At 36.0% G+C, this 21,273-nt stretch overlaps 1 protein-coding gene across 3 annotated transcripts in view; it reads right to left on the bottom strand.

The window, feature by feature from the left end:
- Window positions 1-21,273, bottom strand: part of PLXDC2 (plexin domain containing 2) — a 414,916-nt gene that overhangs the window by 42,322 nt on the left and 351,321 nt on the right. For all 3 annotated transcript variants that reach the window (XM_036842292.1, XM_036842291.1, XM_036842293.1), the window contains one exon: window positions 2,225-2,385. In XM_036842292.1, the coding sequence (XP_036698187.1) occupies window positions 2,225-2,385 (161 nt within the window). The remainder of the gene's footprint in view (window positions 1-2,224; window positions 2,386-21,273) is intronic.

Here is a 21,273-nt window from a genome sequence, read left to right on the forward strand (position 1 = left end):
ACTTGAGTGTTGAAAGACGAGAGTTCTTCCCAGAAGTGCTCTTCGACCTTGGAGAAGCCATTCCACCACTCTGAACCTGTTTCTTCCTTTGTGTTATGAGGGTGTAGAATTAAATTATCTCTAAGATTAATGCCCTCCCGCTCCTGGCAATACTTTCACTATTCTACAGTCTTACTTTGTAGTCATACAAGGATTGCTGTGAATCGGTGTGAACTAGGTCCTTTGCACCGTGCAATTTGCACTAATACCATCACCATCAGATATTTCACAGTATCTTCTTTTTCACAGTGTCAGAAAATAAACTTCATAGTGTATAAACAGGCTTAAACCTGTGAGGGTTACAGCAGCAGCCTGATGTCTGGTTAGTCACTGAAGCTTTACAGCTTGTCATTTGTCAGATCTTGGAGCAATGCATTCATGACCTCGGGAAAGTTTTCTGCTTTCATGCATGAAAATTAAGCACATTAACAAAACTTAATAAGAGCTTTCCAACTAAATGCAATGCCTGATAATTTCTCAATTATTATAACTTTAAATGAGAATGACATTTTTGGAAGACTTCATGTGTGAAAATTTAGTGGAAGTTTGATATGTCCTAGGATATTTATTATCTTTTTCTTTCCAGAAAATACTGATGGAATTCCTCTTATTTGAAAGACTTAAGTTATTTAATCCAAATCTCGAGGAATTTATAAGTCTGTAGGGTGGAATAAATCACATACATATTTAACTCTAATGCAAAACAGAAAGGTAAATGCCAGAGAAAGATATAGATGTATTACTATGGATAGAATTTCAGAGGAAAGAGAGATTATGTCCAGCTGTCCTGGCAGAGAGATGGTCCGGGGAAGCTTACAGGCTACATGGTATTGAAGGCTACTTGGATCCAGAATTCAAGAATTGAGGTGGAAGGGGAGGACTTTTTTGGTGGAAGGAACAGAATGAGCAATGTCTTGGTGACATGGAGAATTTGGGGTGTGTATGGAGAAGAGAATAGAGTGAATTTGATGGTACTGAACTCCAGGTTAAGAAGCTATGGGATAAAAATTGAGATGATAGACAAGATACAAATAGCCAAGGCCTTGAAGGAGAACTAAGGAGACTGCACTTTACTCCACAGACAGTTGAGAGCCATAGAGGACTTCTGAGCAATTACTTAATTGATTTGCATTCACTTCCCCCTGTTACAGAGGTTAAAGGTAACTTTGTAGTTTAAAGGTCGTTATAATTTCTTACTCAACACGTGAACAAAGCTGCCTTCTGCACATCACCCAGTGAACTGGAAAAGACCTAAAGTTTACAAGTTTGAAGCTCCGAGGGAGAAGATTTCCTTCACTGCTCTAGTACTGATGTTGTGTTGAAGAGCAGTGGCTCCATTAAGATGTTGGGGTGAAAGCTATGCACACACGAGGCCCAGGAAGCCCAGTTGTCTGGAGGACAGAAGGTGACTTGGTCACACTGACCTTATCCTGTGGCCCCCAGGCTTCCCAGTCTCAGGCCTTCTGGACATCAGGGCTTGGCTCTGGCCCTTTGTACACAGCCGCTGGTCCTCCTACCTGACAGTTCTTGGGCACTGGCACTAACTCTACTTTCTGTACATGAAAACACAACACTGATTCGGCACAGTGCTCTCTTTGTGTTTGAATGAGTGTGTGTGTATGCATGTGTGTTTATATGTACATGTATAAATATACACACATCACACAAAATGGTGATGGCACATACCATAATCTTATTGTTATAGCTGCTATTTTGTAGGGAAATATGTACTTTTCCTAAATAGTCTGTGAGCATTTTAAGAGCAGGCTTACCATATTGTATTACGAATCTGGCCAATACTCAATTACTGTTATATCGATTAGTTGATTTAAGCTAAATCCTTTAGCCTCCAGCATATGCTTCATTTCCTTCTAGGATCGAACAGCAGCTGGTTAACATACTTGGTATAATAAGACAAAAAATATGGTTTCTATTTTCTTCTCGATCTGTAAAAGGCGAGATGGCTTATTTCTTTAAAAGCTCCTGAGGTAAGGTAACTGAGCTCATCACACGAAAGCCATCTATCAATATGTACGTGCGCACGCCTGCGTGCATGTGTGAAATCAGCCAGCTCGCAACTGCAAAGTGGAGAAATCACGTGCTAAATATTAAATGCAGGTGGTGTCAGCAGAGGGCTGGAGCTCATCAGCTAGCATGGTTTTCACGTACTCTACTTGACACTTACCTCAATAAAGAAGATGCTGGCTGCTGACGTCGGATGGTGATACATATAGACGGTCACAAGGATGGCTGCGGCTATAATGAGGACCAGGATGAGAATTCCAACGATGAGGCCGGCAGGAAGGGTTCCCCCTTTCTTCTCGGCTGCACTGTCATCTGTAGAGGCTGGAAGAAAAGCACAGCTGTCAGGACATTCACGTGTGCACTCGCAGGTCTGCGCTTTCATTGGAGGGAATATTTATATTCTTAATAAAGTACCAGTGAATTTTTTTTTTTTTAACTTTCTGTACAACTATCCTTTTCTTTTCCATAACACCAGTTTTAGAAGTTAGATGCTCTTTATTTGGGCAAATGAAAAATCCATACTATTAATGATTAAAAACACATTTATAATTGTGTTTTAATTTATAGTTCACCTTTATTCTGTTAAATAAGGCAAAATGAATAGCCTTTATTCTAAAAGTTCTGTGGAAAATCTAAAACTCTAACTATACAATAAATTTAACTTTGATTTTTCTCATTAAACCACTGGCACTCTTACCTATGGAAAAATGGATTACTTTTTGAAATCTCTCTCATTTTCTTTTGGGAAATTTAAATTGAAGAGTATCAGACATATTTTGGTGGGCTACACAGGCATTTTCAGAAAGTCTGTGCATGAGTTCAAAGGATAATTTTCAAAATCTGTTTTAAACTGAAATGCTCTATAAAAGTGTAACAGATGGATGCTAAATGACCTTCAAATAGTTTATCACTATCTAAAGGGAACACACAGCACATGAAAATATTCCACTATGCCACATGTCAGTATCATTTTCTCTAACTTTTATTGAGATGCTCTCCACTGTAATATCCATTTTCAGAAAGTTAGGAAAAAGGAGACATTAAATTTCTAAAGTAATAATTAGCCAAGGCAAAGTCAATCAGCCAAATAAAACTAATCTCTAAAGTCTTCTCTTGTTCTAAAATTCTGCAATATTTGATGTCTACTCAGGCATTTAGAGGAGACCTTCTTAAATTATGTGCAGCAGGTAACTGTATCTTAGTACATAATATGACTGGTATTTTTGAATCATTAGAAAATTCTTTAAGACTCAAAGAAGTTCTAGAACAGTGATTCCTAATCCTTTCATTACCAATTTACATCTTTGTTATTTCCAACCTTTGCATCTATGTTTTAAACATTTTTTGGTCTATTAAACCTCATTTAATAAGCACTGATTTCTTTCTTTTATTATAATTTTCATTAATAGAAAAAAACGAACGTGACTGACTATCAGAATGTGTGGTAAATACAAAATAACAGAATTTCAAATAAAGCAAAGAAATATGACCTCCTAATTCTCCTTATACATCCTTTAAAGTTTTGTTGCTATTGTTTGTTTATTCTTTGCCTGAGACCCATAGTTGGTATTCAGTAAACCTTCTCCAAATCTAATAAAGCTCAAATTCCTAAAGGTTTCCCTTACATAACAGAAATTCATCAGTTAAAGAATGTAAAATTTAAAGAGTAATTCATTATGTAAAAGTTCATTTACAGAGAGGATTCTGGGAACATGGCAGAGTAGGAACTCTCAGGAATCTGTCTTCCCACATAGAAAACAATTGCACTGGCAGAATCTGTCTGACAACTATTTTGGAACTCTGGACTCTGTGGAAGGCTTGCAACTTCTAGGGAGAAGGCTCAGACTGCAAGCTGTGGTTAATTTCAGTCAGTTTCAGCACTTAGTCCAGAAGTAGCTATGCATCCTCCGCCCATCAGCCATGTGGCAGTCAGCTACACACCTGTTTCTGAAGCAGCCTGCAGGAACCGTGGTAGGCAAAATGTACCCTGTCCTGCAAACATTGGGAGTCTGTGTTGTGATCACTGATTGATTGGTGCTTCTCATCACTGAGGGGCAGACAAAGATGCAGCCATTGGTTTTGCACCTTCTGCCATTGTTGTAAGCCTTTCTCCCTGGATCTAAAGTAACATCCAAGTGATTTAAAGAACCAGTACCCTTTTCATCCCACCTCCCTTCATTTTTCTCTTTTCCCACTTTTGGGAGCCAGATATGAAAGAGTAGGACATTCAAAATCAAATTCACATGTGGGGAAAATTAGAACATGGCTGTGCGTGGCCAGGGAAAAGCTCAGAAAAGACTCGAAAAGACCTCAAGATTACACCTCAGCACAGAGACAGCCTACAAAACCAATAAACTAGTAAATAAATTAAATAAATATGATAACAAAAAGCAGCAAACTCTGGGGAAGGGGGAGAATGTGATTTCCAGAGTCACAACTTAATGAGATTCAAACGTCCAGTTTTGAAAAAAATTTCACAAGGCATACAAAGAAACAGGAAAGTATGGCTCTTTCAAAGGAAAAAAAAGTAATCAACAAAAACTGTCCCTGTAAAACACCTGATGGCCGATCTATAAGACAAACACTTTAAAGCAACTGTCTTAAAGATGCTTGAAGAACTAAAGAAAGAGGTAGAGAAAGTCAAGAAAACAATATATGAGCAAAATGGAAATATCCATAAAGAGATAGAAAACCTAAAAAGAAACCAAAGAGAAATTCTGAAGCTGAAAAATATAATGACTGAAATGAAAAATTCAGTAGAGCATTCAAAGGCAGACTTGAGCAGGCAGAAAAGAGAATCAATTAACTTAAAATAGGACAATGGAAATGCTCAAGTCTGAGGAACAGAAAGAAGAGAGATTGAAGAAAAGTGAACAGGGCCTAAAAGACCTGTGTGACACCATCAAGTGGATTGGTATTTGCATCTTGGAATTCCAAGAAGAAGATAGAGAAAGGGACAGAGAATATTTGATGAAATAATGGCTGAAAACTTCCCAGTTTGATGGGATCCAAACCTCCCAAATTTGATATAAACATCCAAGAAGCTCAAGGAACTTCAGGTAAGATGAAATGAAGGAGACCAACATGGAGATAAATTATAATCAAACTTTTGAAAGACAAAGGCAAAGAGAGAATCTTGAAAGCAGCAAGAGAGAAGCAACTCATCACATACAAGGGATCCTCAATAAGAATATGAGCAGATTTCTCAACAGAAACTTTGGAAGACAGAAGGCAGTGGGCTGATATATTCAAAGTGCTGAAAAGTACCTGTCAACCAAAATCTGGCAAAACTTTCCTTCAAAAGTGAGGGAGAAATTAAGATATTCTCAGAGAAAAGCTGAGGGAGTTGGCTACCACCAGGCTTGTTCTGCAAGAAATGCTTAAGGGAGTCCTGCAGGGTGAAAAAACATGTAATCATCTCAATTGATACAGAAAAAGAATTTGACAAGATTCAACAGCCTTTTGTGATGAAAACACTCAACATCTAGGAAAAGAAGGAGAACACCTTGACAAAATAAAAACCGTACATGAAAAACTTACAGCTATCATATTCAACTGTGAAAGCTAAAAGCTTTTCCTCTAAAATCAGGAACAAGACAAGGATGCCCACAGTTGCTACTTCTATTCAACACAGTGTTGGAAATTCTAGCCAGAGCAATTAGGCAAGAAAAATAAGTAAAAGGCATCCAAATTAGAAAGAAGTAAATTGATCTCTGTTTGCAGATGAAATGATTATTTATATATATATATATGGGTGTATATGTGTGTGTGTGTGTGTGTGTGTGTATATATATATATATATATATATATATATATATATATATATATATATATATATAACACTAAATATTCCAAAGACAAACTGTTGGAGCTGATAAATGAATTCATCAACAATGTATGTAGCACGATACAAAGTCAATGCACAAAAAGCAGTTGCATTTCTATATTGTAACACTGAACAATAAAAAAAGAAATTACAAAAACAATTCCATTTATAATAGCATCAAAAAGAATAAAATACTTAGAAATTAACTAAGGAGGCAAAAGACTTGTTCATAAAACATTGCTGAAAGAAATTAAAGAAGACATAAATAAATGAAAACACATCTCATGTTCATGGATTAGAAGACTTAATATTGTTAAGATGTCAATACTACCCAAAGTTATCTACAGATTCAATATAATCTCTATAAAAATCCCAATGATGTTTTTGCAGAAACAGAAAAACCCTTCTCAAAATTCATATGGAATCTCAAGGGACCCTGAATAGCCAAGACAATCTTGAAAGAGAAGAACAAAGCTGAAGAACTCACATTTCCTGATTTTAATACTTACTACAAAGTTACAGTAATCAGAAGAGTATGTCATGGCATAAAGACAGACATATAGACCAATGGAATAGAATAGACAGCCCAGAAATAAACTGTAGCATAAATGGTAAAATGATTTTTGACAATGATGCCAAGACCATTCAATAAGGAAAGGACAGTCTTTTCAACAAACAGTGCTGGGAAAACTGGATGTCCGCATGCAAAAGAATGAAGTTGGACTCTTACCTAACACCATAAACAAAATTTAACTCAAAACGAATCAAAGACATAAATGCAAGGCATAAAACTATAAAACTCTTAACGAAGATATAGGGCAAAAGCTTCAGAACATTGGATTTGGCAGTGAGTTCTTGGCTATGACCTCAAAGGCACGGGCAACAAAAGAAAAAATAGACATTTTAGACTTCATGAAAATCAGAATATTTTGTGCATCAGAAAAATATCACCAGACTAAAAAGGTAGCCCACAGAATATCCAGAATATATAGAGAACTCCTAAAATTCAACAACAAAAAGCAAACAAGCTGATTCAAAAACGGGCAAAGGACCTGAATAGACACTTATCCAAAGAAGATACACAAATAGCCATTAAACACATGAAAAGATATTCAACATCAGCGACCATTAGGGACATGTAAATCAAAACCACAATGAGATACCTCCTCACAGTTATTAGGATGGCTACTATCAACAAAATAGAAAATAACTAATGTTGGTGAGGTTGTGGAGAAATTGGAACCCTTGTGCGCTCTTGGTGGGAAAGGAAAATAATGTGGTCACTATGGAAAACAGTAGGGTGCACCTCAAAAAACCAAAACAGAATTACCATATGATCCAACAACTCCACTTTGTGGTATACACTCAAAAGAATTGAAAGCAGAATCTTGCAGAGACATTTGTACATCTATCTTAGCAGCGTTATTCACAATAGCTAAAACATGGAAGCAACCCAGTGTCCATCAACAGATGAATGGATAAGCAAAGTGTCACATAAACATACAATTGAATGTTATTTAGCCTTAAAAAGAAAGGAAATTCTTACATATGTTACAACATGGATGAACTTTGTGCGAAGTGAAATAAGCCAGTCACAAAAAGACAAATACCGTATGTTTCCACTTAGAGTAGTCAAAATTATAGAGACAGAAAGTAGAATGGTGGATGCCAGGGACTGGGGGCAGGGAGGAGAGAATGAGGAGTTTTGGTTTAATGGGTATACAGTTTCAGTTTTACAAGATGAAAAGAGCTATGGAGATGGATGGTGGTGATGGTTGCACAACATTATGAATGCATTTAATATCATTGAATTGTACACTTAAAAATGATTAAGGTGGTAAATTTTATGTTATGTGTATTTTATCACAATAAAAAATATAAACAATTCATTTACAATTTGCCAGGCATATTTGTATTGTTTTACAAGTATCAAATTAATGACCATAAGAGATAGGCATTATTATTATTCCCATTTCATAGATGAGAAAACTAAGGCATAGCGAAATTAGGAAACGTGCCAAGGTTGTGAAGCTATTAAGATGAACTGGGACTCAAACACGAGCAGTCGGGGCTTCCTTGGTGGCGCAGTGGTTGAGAATCTGCCTGCCAATGCAGGGGACACGGGTTCGAGCCCTGGTCTGGGAAGATCCCACATGCCGCGGAGCGACTAAGCCCGTGAGCCACAATTGCTGAGCCTGCGCGTCTGGAGCCTGTGCTCTGCAATGGGAGGGGCCGCAATAGTGAGAGGCCCGCGCACCGCGATGAAGAGTGGCCCCCACTTGCCGCAACTGGAGAAAGCCCTCGCACAGAAATGAAGACCCAACACAGCCATAAATAAAAATTAAAAAAATAAAAAAAATAAAAAATAAAATAAAAAATAAAAAACACGAGCAGTCTGCCCTCAGAGTCTGCACTCTGAATCTGTGATCAATAATTTCTCAATTAACACTGAACTGTATGTACTGCCATTTCCTCTTATTTCTTGTGAGTTCTTCTGGTAAAGCAGTCTGAAAAGAACCTGGTAATTTCAGGTAAAGATAAATTAAATATGATTAAAGAATTAACATTGTGCCTGCAAAGGGACAGAGGCTGTGTGTCTTGTCACTTCTCTGGGACAAGGAGGGTGTCAATGTCTGACATCATATGTACTTAAACCCATGTTTGGTGGAGGGAAGGAGGGAGAGGGAAAAAAAGGGGAAAAAAAAAGAAACAGAAAAAGAAAGACTGTTGAAAATGGGTTACAGATATTGGAGTAACTACTTCTCCAATAAAGAGCAAATGAGGTTATAATAAATTACTTAATCTGTCTAGTCCTCGGTTGGCTTATCTCTACCACATGGTCAATAACAGTAACTACTCCATAGGGTTACTGTGAAAAACCAAACATTTAATACATATTAAGTACATAGGAGATTACCTGACATGTAATAAGTACTTAATTAACGTAGCTATTATGTTATTATATTTTATATGAGGCAAATTGAGGCAAATTATACTGTCAGATTCATGACACCATATAAACTATGTTTCTGCCCTGAACATTTGTTACTTTTAAGAGTTTGGCTTCATTCTTAAGTATGCTTGTATTACTGCACTTTGTGCTCTTGGCTATTTTCTTATTTTCAAAAGAGTGTGACAGATTACTTTCATGGGAAAATAGGATTAATTTAAAATGTTGCTTTGGGGAAAATGTGGCAAAAATATCTACTTGAGTCACGAAAGGAAGCCTTGAATGTTTCTTCAAATCTCATATATAATTCCATCCCTCTATCCCTCCTTCCCTTCATCTATCCATCCATCCATCCATTCATCCAAAAAGCATCTGGTTCTATTTCTGGGATTAGCAGTCTTTTACAAGCATCATGCCAAAGTTCAGTCTCATGTTTTGTGTGTGTGTGAGGATGGGAAAGGAAAGGAAAAGACACTTATGACTTGACCTTGGGCTGTCACTTCCCAAGTGGGCCAGAGACCCAGAACCTGTTGAGGAAGCAGCAGGCAAGGGACAGTCCTTCTCAGGAAGGAAGAGGAGAGCCAGGGACATGTTTCATTCAATAAGAGTTCTCATCAGTAAAACTATCTTTGACTTGCAGGACATAGGTTGCCAATCTTTAGAGTAAAAAATCGTAATTGCATTTATACCTTGAAATCTACTCATTCTTTTTATTTAGGCATAAATGCTTACTTTCATAACTATTACTTATTTATATTTCTAATAATGGCTACTTATGAAATCTCCCTTTACAAATTCCCCTTTACAGTACTGGTATAGATGTCAAGACACCCTTTCATATCTAATGAAACCTGTACAGAATGTAGTTTGTTACTAGCCAATTAGCATTTTATGACATTTTTGGATGATGATGATTTTAATAAAATAAACAATCTTCATGGATTTTCAAAATATTACTAACCAGTCGACAACATAAATATTTAGGTATCTATGAATGTGCACATGACTTTATGTGTCTTAATTAGAGCAAAACATTTAAGGAGGAATGTAGCAAATTCAATTCCAAGATATTACAGGGGTATCCTGGTGTCCCAAGCCAGTGCTATTTCTAAACGCTTCAGAATAACCATCTAAATGAAGTGGCAAAAATTGCACACATATTTCTGGAGAACATGTTTTTCTGTTCTCATATTATTTAGCCAAGTTTTCTGCATCTCTATTCTAGCTGCTCTCTCTATTAACAGGTATTATGATGGCATATTAAGGGACATTGAGTCTGGAGGTGAAGTGAACACCCCATTGATGTGCTTTGATTTTAAATTCTTTCACTATTTGGTTTCCAGTTTAATACCACTATTCAATTAAATGGTATAGGTTTTGCACACTTACGGGGACGTGCAAACAGATTGCAGAGAATCCTTTGTGTTAAAAATGATGAGCACCTCAAACGCAAAATTGAAATTTAAAATGTTTAAGCAAGTGCTAGTAATTTCCATATTTGAAGTTTAGTTCATTCACCTCAAGGGCAGACTGCTCAAATAAATTGATTTCGTTCCTTCAGAAAAGACAATAAACAAAGATGTCAACTTTGGTGACATTCATTCCTGGGGCTCGACTGATTGTTCCTGGAAACTGGCAGATAGAAGTGGGTCAAAGAAGACTCCGAACCTGTTTCAGGTACAAACTTCTGAAGCTCGTCAGCGTCCATAGGAGTTGGGGGAATATTCAGAGAGGTCAGGAGGAATCTAGACTGAAAACCAAACTCTAATTCTATTCTTAGAAATATCTTACGCTCTTTCATTTATGTCCAAAAGTGAACAAGAGCCAAAGAATTATCCTCACACACACACAGTATTGCATAGAGGACAATTCAAATCTTTAGCTTTTTTTCCTTTACGTTGTGTATTCAAATAAGATGAATTAATGATAAAACACAATAAGACATCCTCAAATAGAGCCTCAAGGCCAAAAAAGGAAGTATATAAATATATTTGAAAAGCCTACCAAATCAAGACCTTTTTTCTACTATGTTGTAGACATACTTTAAAACATAAATGAAGCACAGAAAATCAATAGTATCAAAGATAATATACTCTCATCTGAGCCACTGAGTGACCTATCAGTTCTTATGAGTTCCTAACTTTTTAGTACATTATAAAACGCAGATCAATATTTAGACACAGAGAGGACTGTTGAGAATTGTCAAATCTATCAAAGCATTCGCTATCTTTGGGTGAATTTTACCTACCATGATAGCAAAGATAACAGATTTTTTAAAGGTATTAAGCACATATTGAAAATATTCAGGACCTCATGTAAATGTGTCTAATTTTATTCACTCCAAGAAAAGCTTATGAATTATTGATAAGAGACAAAATGAAAGAAAGAATAAAGTAGAAGAAAGAAGGTAGGAGGAAAGAAGGAAAAAAAATTTGACCTTTTGTTTCTTCAAAGTGTAGCATTTAATTTTAAACCTCTATGCCTCCTTGCTTTTTCTATGACTGATTTTTTTTTCAGTATTTACATGCATGTAGCATTGATAGTCTGTATTTAGAAGTACAATCCTTTAATATGTTAGAGATTTTAATACATTGCTAAAATGGTCTGTACCCACTTTTAAATCTTGCTAATAATTAAAGTCCAGCAATAAAGTAAAACTAAAATAGAAATACTCCTTGTCTGAAATTTTATTCACTCTTAAGTGTTATTTCTAAATCTAACTCTTCCCTTGGCTTTAAAAAGAAACACTGCAGCCCATAAATTCCACAATGTATTAATGTCTTTTGGGGGACCAAGAGGCTTTGGACAAAGTCTTACACAAATTTGTTCAAAATTCATAAATCTTATACAGATGATGTCAGATGTTCTTTTTTAACACTTCAGAATGAAGTTAAACTATGAAATGCTTAAAATGTTACTGTTCCACTTTTGGATTAAAAACACATGACTTTCCCTGTGGAATATTATTGAACCCATTTATGAGTTAACGAATGTAACAGAAGAAAATCAAGTAAAAATAAAAATTTTAACTAAATTGACTTTTCCTTTGGAAGTTTCCCTTTTAACTGATCTCATTTTGTAGCTCATATAATAAGCCTCATAGCTCTTTTAACTTTCTATAGACATGATATAGACATGATCATGATCTTGACTTCATTCAGAGTTTCCCCTGGTGTTTTATGTATTTTCTTATTTTTCATAATTCTCTTAGTTCTTTCATTTTATGATCATGGTGTTCCTATTTTTTGGATGCTTACCAATCTGTCAATATTATTTGGGTATTAGGGGTCCTTGAAACTATTATACAACCCATACCTAATCCACAATATGAATCACTGTGTCAATACATTCATAATTCACATTATGACATCTCCATAGGAGGAATTTGGGTAAGTACTGTGAAAAGATATTAAAATGGGTGCACAAAACACAGCTAAGTGTGTTATGTGTGGTGAGAATAGTATCTGGCAGGGCAGCTGACCCAGCTTCTCTTCTGCAGCCTGTGCTACTACAGGGCAGCTGTGAAATTTCATTCAGGGAAACATATAAAACATTCTGGCTTAAAAGAGCTTAGGTTATGACAATTCTTTTTAAACAATAATCTGTTACCTCTTATCTTAGAAAAATAAAGCTAAATAAAATTTCCGTGAAATCATATTAAAAGAAATGCTTGATTCCATCAAAATGAGGGATTTGGGATAGCAGTCACCACCCAGCCTGCTTCCAGCCTTGTTATGTGATTGGTGCTTTTGTGCATGTGTATGTGTGAGCATCTAAAAGAGGGGATTTACCGTATTTATAGCTACTGTAATACCAAAAATAAATCCTTGTAATAATCCATTATAGTATTTTATTTCTTATTTATATGTGCTTTTTTGGTAATAATCAACCTGTATCTCTAATATTTTCAGCAACCAAGATCTTTATAAGATCTAACTTGTAAAGTTTCCCTAACATCAGCTTTCTATATCAAGTTGTCTTGTTTCTTCATTTAAAAATTATTTTTTAAAGATAAAATGTATCTCTACTTCTACAAAATAATCCACAGAAATCTTAGTACTTAAATTACCCATAAATATTAAACATATATTAAATACATATATTAAAAATATATTCACAGTTACTATGGAATACCAAAAAATGAGGTTGACAACGTACTTTCGAGATCTGGGGGTACAGAATAGAGTGACTCTTCATGCCATTTAATCCTGTCCATTCGAATGAAGTCAGTTATATTAAAAGAGGTCACTTCTGTACAAACGTATGAATATCACAATGAGTGTTTGCTTCCCTATCAAATCCATCACTTTTTCTGAACATAGAGAAAGAACCTTTTCACCTTGCTCCCATCAGTGTGGAAAGACAGATGTGTGTCCAAAGCACTTAGCTAATATGAACCCTTACTATTGCCATTCCTTTTAATCATGGCTGTGCTACCAAGTCAGTATGAGGCCTTCTTGAAACTATTCATGGAAATGGGAATCCGTTCCCTCACTGAAGCTTAAGTGCATGCTGGATGAAAGCAAGGATGTCTCAGTGAATAGTTTTTCCAGTGGAAAGATCAAGTTCAGTCTCCATGCACCTGCACTGTATACCCCTCTGTAGGAAAACAGGCCACCAAGGTCCTTATGAGTTTAACTGTCTCTTTCCAGAGCCCAGCGGCAGCTGGGACATGGCCATGCTACAAAGAACCTGCAGCCACTATCTGAAGAACAAAAGCCAGCTGCTGTGATTCAGTAGGTTGTCTAAATAAAATCAACCTTTCCGTGATTATCTATAGGCAACTTCTTTTGAAAACTGCTGAATATTAAACCAATCTCAAGGTCTTTGGCACCTGAGTTTATGCTTAAAATTAACGAGAACCTTTGTGCTTCCTAAGAAAGCATGGATTAATTTAGTTGCTGGAGATAACAATTTGGCCCTTGTGGGGACCTCAGGATTGAAACTTAGTCCTTGATGCTCTTAACAACCACACAATCCTGTTGTTATTTGTTGTGGTTTGATGTATGGAATCTCCCAGGCAGGACTAGATGAATGTGCTATGTATCTCAAAAAGACAGAATCAGAAACCGGGAAAAAAACTTGGGTTACCAGAACTAATAAAATGTGCATGTATATCAAGGGTAGAAAGAAAAAACTGAAAGCCCTGAGGACCAGTTTTGCAGGGTATTTATAGTTTACTGCTTAGCATCAGTACTGTCACAACATGGCTCAGATAATGCCTCTAATGGGGACAGAGTCAGCTAGCCTGCTTGGGAGGAAGGATGCTGTAAAATTGTGTTTACCGCAACTGTCTGCCCCTTAGGTCCTGGAATATCAAGTTTCCTGGCATCTAAATTTCCACACTTTGAATGTGGGATAGAATATGGTTAGGCCAGCAGGTGAGCACTTGTCTCAGCCTAATCTTTTCCATCAAATCAGTTTTGTAACATGGTCCCTCACCGTGGGCAGGCAGCACTCCTATGACTCTTATAGCTGCAAGGGTTTGGGTCTCAAAGTGTTGGGGGATGGGATCAGAGGACCCATAATTATGGCTCATTCTGACTATGAACTGGCAATTGGCGCTGCTTGTGTTTGCTGAGATCCTGGACTGCTTTAACAGAGGGAGAATGGCAGGCAAATGGCTACATAATGTCCTTGCTTTCCTTCAACACGCACTTAAGCTTCAGTGAGAGAAAGGATCTCATTGCTATGAATAATTTCAAGAACATCTCATACTGATCTGGTAGTAGAGCCGTGATTAAGAGGAGCGCAGGTACTAAGGCTCCACATTAGCTACGTGGTTTGGACACTCATGTCTTTCTGCTTTGACAGGTACAGGGTGAAGAGGACTCTTCCTCCGGGTTCAGTGCCACATCTGGAGCAGCCCTCCCAGGTTGTAGGACAGGATGGCAATGGGGAGCAGCATGTGCTCTGACAGCAGAGTGTTTGGTGGTAGAGCCCAGCTACATCCCTTACAGACATGTGACCCCAGACAGATTACTTAAATCCCGTGCTTCTGATATTTCATGTGTAAGATACTTCATGCGTAAAATGGGATTATAGCACTACTTTCTTCATAGGGTACTCTAAGGATTAATGAGAGAAACATGCAAAGCCCTTAGAAGAGTGCCTGGTGTATAGTAACAGCCCAGTAATTGCTAGATAATTTTATCATTATTAGCAACTACATGGGAAGATTCTAAGAATAACTTAAAGCAAAACATGAATCAAGTAATCAGAAGCATTAAGTTTTATGCTTACTAATTAGAGAAGCTCGTTTGCTAAGGATAGCCTTTTTCCTCTCTTTCGTTAAGAATTTTAAGAAGCTTGGAAAAATTTCCTCATGAGAATTAAAAAAAAAACTATCTAGTTTATGAGAAGCGCATCAAAATTTCTCTATTTTCTTTCTTTCTTTTTTTTCACTAAGGTAAAATTTGCATCCTTGAAATGTACAGATCTTAAGTATACAAATTGATAAATTTTGATAACTTTTATATACCAAAGTAATCATCAGCCAAACCAAGATATAGAACATCTCCATGCCCTCGGAAAATTCCCTTTCCCCGCAACCACTGTGCTGATTTCTCTTACTGTAGATTCGTTTCATCTGTATTGAATTTCACATAAATTAAATCATACTATATGTACTCTTTCATACCTGGCTTCTTTTGCCTAAACTAAGGATTTAAAGTTGTATCTACGTCATTGAATGTATCAGCACGTTGTTCTTTTTTTCTGCTGAAGAGTAATCCATTGTATGAAATGTTCAATTTGTTTACTGAAAAACATCTGGACTGTTTTTAATTATTAGCCATTATGAATACAGTTGCTATGAATATTCTTCTACAATATTTTTGTGGATATGTTTTCTCTTGGATAAATACATAGAAGTAGAATTTCTTGCTCAAAGGAACATATATCTTTAACTTGATAAGAAACTGGCAAACAGTTATCCAAAGTGGTTGTACTATACCACACTCTGATCAGCAGTGTAGGAAAGTTCCAAGGCACCATATACTCATCAGTATTGGTGTTAATGTATTTTTAGTTTTAACATTATCATGAGTGTGAAATGGTATCATATTGAAGTTTTGGTTGTCTTTTTATTATTAATTTATAGGAATTCTTGATACAAGTCCTTTGTAATATATGTATATTACAAATATTTTCTCCTGTATATGACTGCCTTTTCATTTTCTTAACAGAGCTTTTGAGATATAAAAGTTTTCAATTTTGATGAAGTCTAATTTATCAAATTTTTGATCAGTCTCCTTAGGGGCTATTAAATTTATTGAACTTTTCAAAGAACCACCTTTTGATTTTGTTCATATCCTTTATCGTTTGTCTATTTTCTATTTCATTTTTTCTGCTCTAATTTCCTTCTTTCTACTTATTTTTGGCTTAATTTGCTCATTTTCTTAAACTTCTTAAATTGGAAGCTTGGATCATTAATTTTAAATGTTCTTTTTTTCAAATAGTAAATTTTCGCCTTAGTATTTTTAGCAGAATCCTATAAAATTTGGTATATTGTATCTACAATATTATCATTCAATTGAAATATTTTGTAATTTTCCTTATGATTTCTTATTTGATCTCCATAGTATTTAGAAGTGGTTTTACTTTTCACAAATTTGGGGATTTTTTTGATATCTATTGCTTCTGAACCTCATTTGATTCTTTTCTAGTCAGAGAACATAGTCTATAAGACTTCAATCTTTTGAAATTTAAGACATTTGTATGGTTCAACATATGGTCTATCTTGGTGATCACTTCCTGTATACTTGGAAGAAAATCTATATACTATAGTTGGGAACAGTGCTCTATATATAGCAACCAGATCAAGATGGTTGATAGTGTAGTTTAAATCCACATTCTTCCTATTTTTTTCAACTTTTTTGTTTAATTTTAAAAAATTACAGGACTTCCCTGGCGGTCCAGTAGTTGAGACTTCGCCTTCTTATGCAGGGGGTGCGGGTTTGATCCCTGGTCAGGGAGCTGGGATCCCACATGCCTCGTGGCCAAAGGACCAAAACATAAAACAGAAACAGTACTGTAACAAATTCAATAAGGAGTTTAAAAATGGTCCACATCACAAATTCTTATAAAGGTATAACCTTCCAAGACTGAACCAGGAAGAAATAGAAAACATGAACAGACCAGTCACAAGTAATGAAATTGAAACTGTGATTAAAAATCTTCCAACAAACAAAAGTCCAGGACCAGATGGCTTCACAGGTGAATTCTATCAAACATTTAGAGAAGAGCTAACACCCATCCTTCTCAAAGTCTTCCAAAAAATTGCAGAGGAAGGAACACTCCCAAACTCATTCTATGAGGCCACCATCACCCTGATACCAAAACCAGACAAAGATACTACAAAAAAAGAAAATTACAGACCAATATCACTGATGAATATAGATGCAAAAATCCTCAACACAATACTAGCAAACAGAATCCAACAACACATTAAAAGGATCATACACCATGATCAAGTGGGATTTATCCCAGGGATGCAAGGATTCTTCAATATACGCAAATCAATCAATGTGACATACCATATTGACAAATTGAAGAATAAAAACCATATGATCATCTCAATAGGTGCAGAAAAAGCTTTTGACAAAATTCAACACCCATTTATGATAAAAACTCCAGAAAGTGGGCATAGAGGGAACCTACCTCAACATGATAAAGGCCATATACCACAAACCCACAGCAAACATCATTCTCAATGGTGAAAAATTGAAAGCATTTCCTCTAAGATCAGGAACAAAACAAGGATGTCCACTCTCACCACTATTATTCAACATAGTTTTGGAAGTCCTAGCCACAGCAATCAGAGCAGAAAAAGAAATAAAAGGAATACAACTTGGAAAAGAAGAAGTAAAAGTGTCACTGTTTGCAGATGACATGATACTATACATAGAGAATCCTAAAGATGCTACCAGAAAACTACTAGAGCTAATCAATGAATTTGGTAAAGTTGCAGGATACAAAATTAATGCACAGAAATCTCTTGCATTCTTATACACTAATGATGAAAAATCTGAAAGAGAAATTAAGGAAACACTCCCATTTACCATTGCAACAAAAAGAATAAAATACCTAGGAATAAACCTACCTAGGGAGACAAAAGACCTGTATGCAGAAAACTATAAGACACTGATGAAAGAAATTAAAGATGATACCAACAGATGGAAAGATATATATACCATGTTCTTGGATTGGAAGTATCAATATTGTGAAAATGAGTATACTACCCAAAGCAATCTACAGATTCAATGCAATCCCTATCAAACTACCACTGGCATTTTTTACGGAACTAGAACAAGAAATTTCAAAATTTGTATGGAGACACAAAAGACCCCGAATAGCCACAGCAGTCTTGAGGGAAAAAAATAGAACTGGAGGAATCAGACTCCCAGACTTCAGACTATATTACAAAGCTACAGTAATCAAGACAATATGGTACTGGCACAAAAACAGAAACATAGATCAATGGAACAAGATAGAAAGCCCAGAGATAAACCCACACACCTATGGTCAACTAATCTATGACAAAGGAGGCAAGGATATACAATGGAGAAAAGACAGTCTCTTTAATAATTGGTGCTGGGAAAACTGGACAGCTACATGTAAAAGAATGAAGTTAGAACACTCCCTAACACCATACACAAAAATAAACTCAAAATGGATTCGAGACCTAAGTGTAAGACCGAATACTATAGAACTCTTAGAGGAAAACATAGGAAGAACACTCTTTGACATAAATCACAGCAGGATCTTTTTTGATCCACCTCCTAGAGTAATGGAAATAAAAACAAAAATAAACAAATGGGACCTAATGAAACTTCAAAGCTTCCGCACAGCAAAGCAAACCATAAACAAGATGAAAAGACAACCCTAAGAATGGGAGAAAATATTTGCAAACGAATCAACAGACAAAGGATTAATCTCCAAAATATATAAACATCTCAATATTAAAAAAACAAACAACCCAATCCAAAAATGGGCAGAAGACCTAAATAGACATTTCTCCAAAGAAGACATACAGATGGCCAAGAAGCACATGCAAAGATGCTCAACATCACTAATTATTAGAGAAATGCAAATCAAAAGTACAATGAGGTATCACCTCACACCAGTTAAAATGGGCATCATCAGAAAATCTACAAACAACAGATGCTGGAGAGGGTGTGGAGAAAAGGGAACACTCTTGCGCTGTTGGTGGGAATGTAAGTTGATACAGCCACTATGGAGAACAGTACGGAGGTTCCTTAAAAAACTAAAAATAGAATTACCATATGATCCAGCAATCCCACTACTGGGCATATACCCAGAGAAAACTGTAATTCAAAAAGACACATGCACCCCAATGTTCATTGCAGCACTATTTACAAGAGCCAGGTCATGGAAGCAACCTAAATGCCCATCGACAGACGAATGGATAAAGAAGATGTGGCACATATATACAATGGAATATTACTCAGCCATAAAAAGGAACAGAATTGGGTCATTTGTTGAGACATGGATGGATCTAGAGACTGTCATACAGAGTGAAGTAAGTCAGAAAGAGAAAAACAAATATCGTATACTCACGCATGTATGTGGAACCTAGAAAAATGGTACAGATGTACTGGTTTGCAGGGCAGAATTTGAGACACAGATGTAGAGAACAAACGTATGAACACCAAGGGGGAAAAGCTGTGGTGGGTTGGGGATGGTGGTGTGATGGATTGGGCGATTGGGATTGACATGTATACACTGATGTGTATAAAATTAATGACTAATAAGAACCTGCTATATAAAAAAATAAATAAAATTTTAAAAAAATGGTCCACATCAAAAAAATTTAACTTCTTCCTGATGTATGACCTTTTTATCATTTGATATGTTCCTCTTCACCTCTGTTCCTACTCCTTGTCTTTAAGTCTACTTAGTCTGATATTTAGTAGCCACTCCAGTTTTCCTATGGTTCCGTTTGCAGGATATATATTTTTCTATTGTTTTACCTCAAAATCTTTTACCTTAAAATCATTTTACATCACTTATAAAAAGTAGATAGTTGGACCTTGTTTTTAAAAAGTCGGTCTGATAATCGATGTTTTTAATTGGAGTGTTTATTCTCTTTATATTTAATATAATTATTGGTATGGCTGAATTTGGTCTGCCATTTTGCTATTTGTTTCCTTTGAATTCATCCATTACGTGGTCAATTTTTTCCTCCTCTCTTGCCTTCTTTAGGTTAAATAAATATTTATTAGAATTCCATTTAAATTTAGCTCTACATTAAAAAATTTTTTCTTTAGTAGTTGCTGAGCATAATGTTAACACATGTTAAAATCACTTATGGTTGAAATTTTATCCAATAAGTTGTTAATTCATTACTGTAACTGAAATAATAACATTTGGTCACAGTAGCTTATAGTACTGTTATGAATTAGTGTTAAATAATTAACGCCTGTCCTTGTTACCCAAGATACATTTTAAATCTTGCATGGTATTATTTGAACACTGCAGAATAAAATTAAAGCAACAATTAGTCTTAATGGAACAGTAAGCCACTGAAAACCTAGCTGTTGAAAATACTAAACTAAATTTACCATCTAATGGATTAAAATACTGTCTTTAAAGCTTTATGCCTTTAAAAAAATAGCATACCTTTTCTCTCACAAAAAAAATTTTTTTTTGCTTGCTTAAACTGGTTCAGCTTACTACATGAGCCATAAGCATTGATTTAAGCTCACATGAAAACACTTAGTCTTGATGCCATAAAACCCCAAGGATGGTCACCAAGGTCAGCAGGCTCCAAATACATATTGGCATGCCCTTTATACATTAATAGGAGGCTCCCTTTTCCATTCCCCTCAGAAATGTTTTATGGGTTCTCTCAACTCCTGGACACCGTACTCTGACCTCTCCCACTCACTCTTGCCCCATTGTTTTGTCTCCTATTATACTGAGAAAGTAGCAAGCTCAGATGAACTCCCTCAACTTCTCCCTCTCACCTGGCTCATTTCATTAATGTGGACTGACCCGCCCCCGCTTGCACATATATCACTTCTTTCTCAGTCATCTCTCAACTCCTTTTCTTCATGTCTTTTTTCTCCTCAACACCTCTAACATGTAAATATGCTCCTAAAATAAAACAACAGAAATCTCTACTTCCCTTCTCACCAAGCTTCTTTGAAGTAGCAGCATGTCCTGTTTGACTTCAATTTCCTTATTTCCCATTGACTTCTCAAATTCTGTCTGGGGATTGTGCAGCTGTGGACTGTAGAACTGCCAGGTCAAGGTCAACAAATATCAACAAGCTACCTAATCTAATGGTCACTTTTCTGTTTTTTTTTTTTTTAATTGTCTTGTCTGCGGCATTGACGTTGTTCTCTACTCCCTCCTTGAAATTTTCTTCTTCTTTGTTTTCTGTGATACCAAACTCTTCTGATTTTCC

Source organism: Balaenoptera musculus, chromosome 2 (assembly GCF_009873245.2).
Source record: "Balaenoptera musculus isolate JJ_BM4_2016_0621 chromosome 2, mBalMus1.pri.v3, whole genome shotgun sequence".
In the NCBI taxonomy this organism is placed as follows: Eukaryota; Metazoa; Chordata; class Mammalia; order Artiodactyla; family Balaenopteridae; genus Balaenoptera; species Balaenoptera musculus.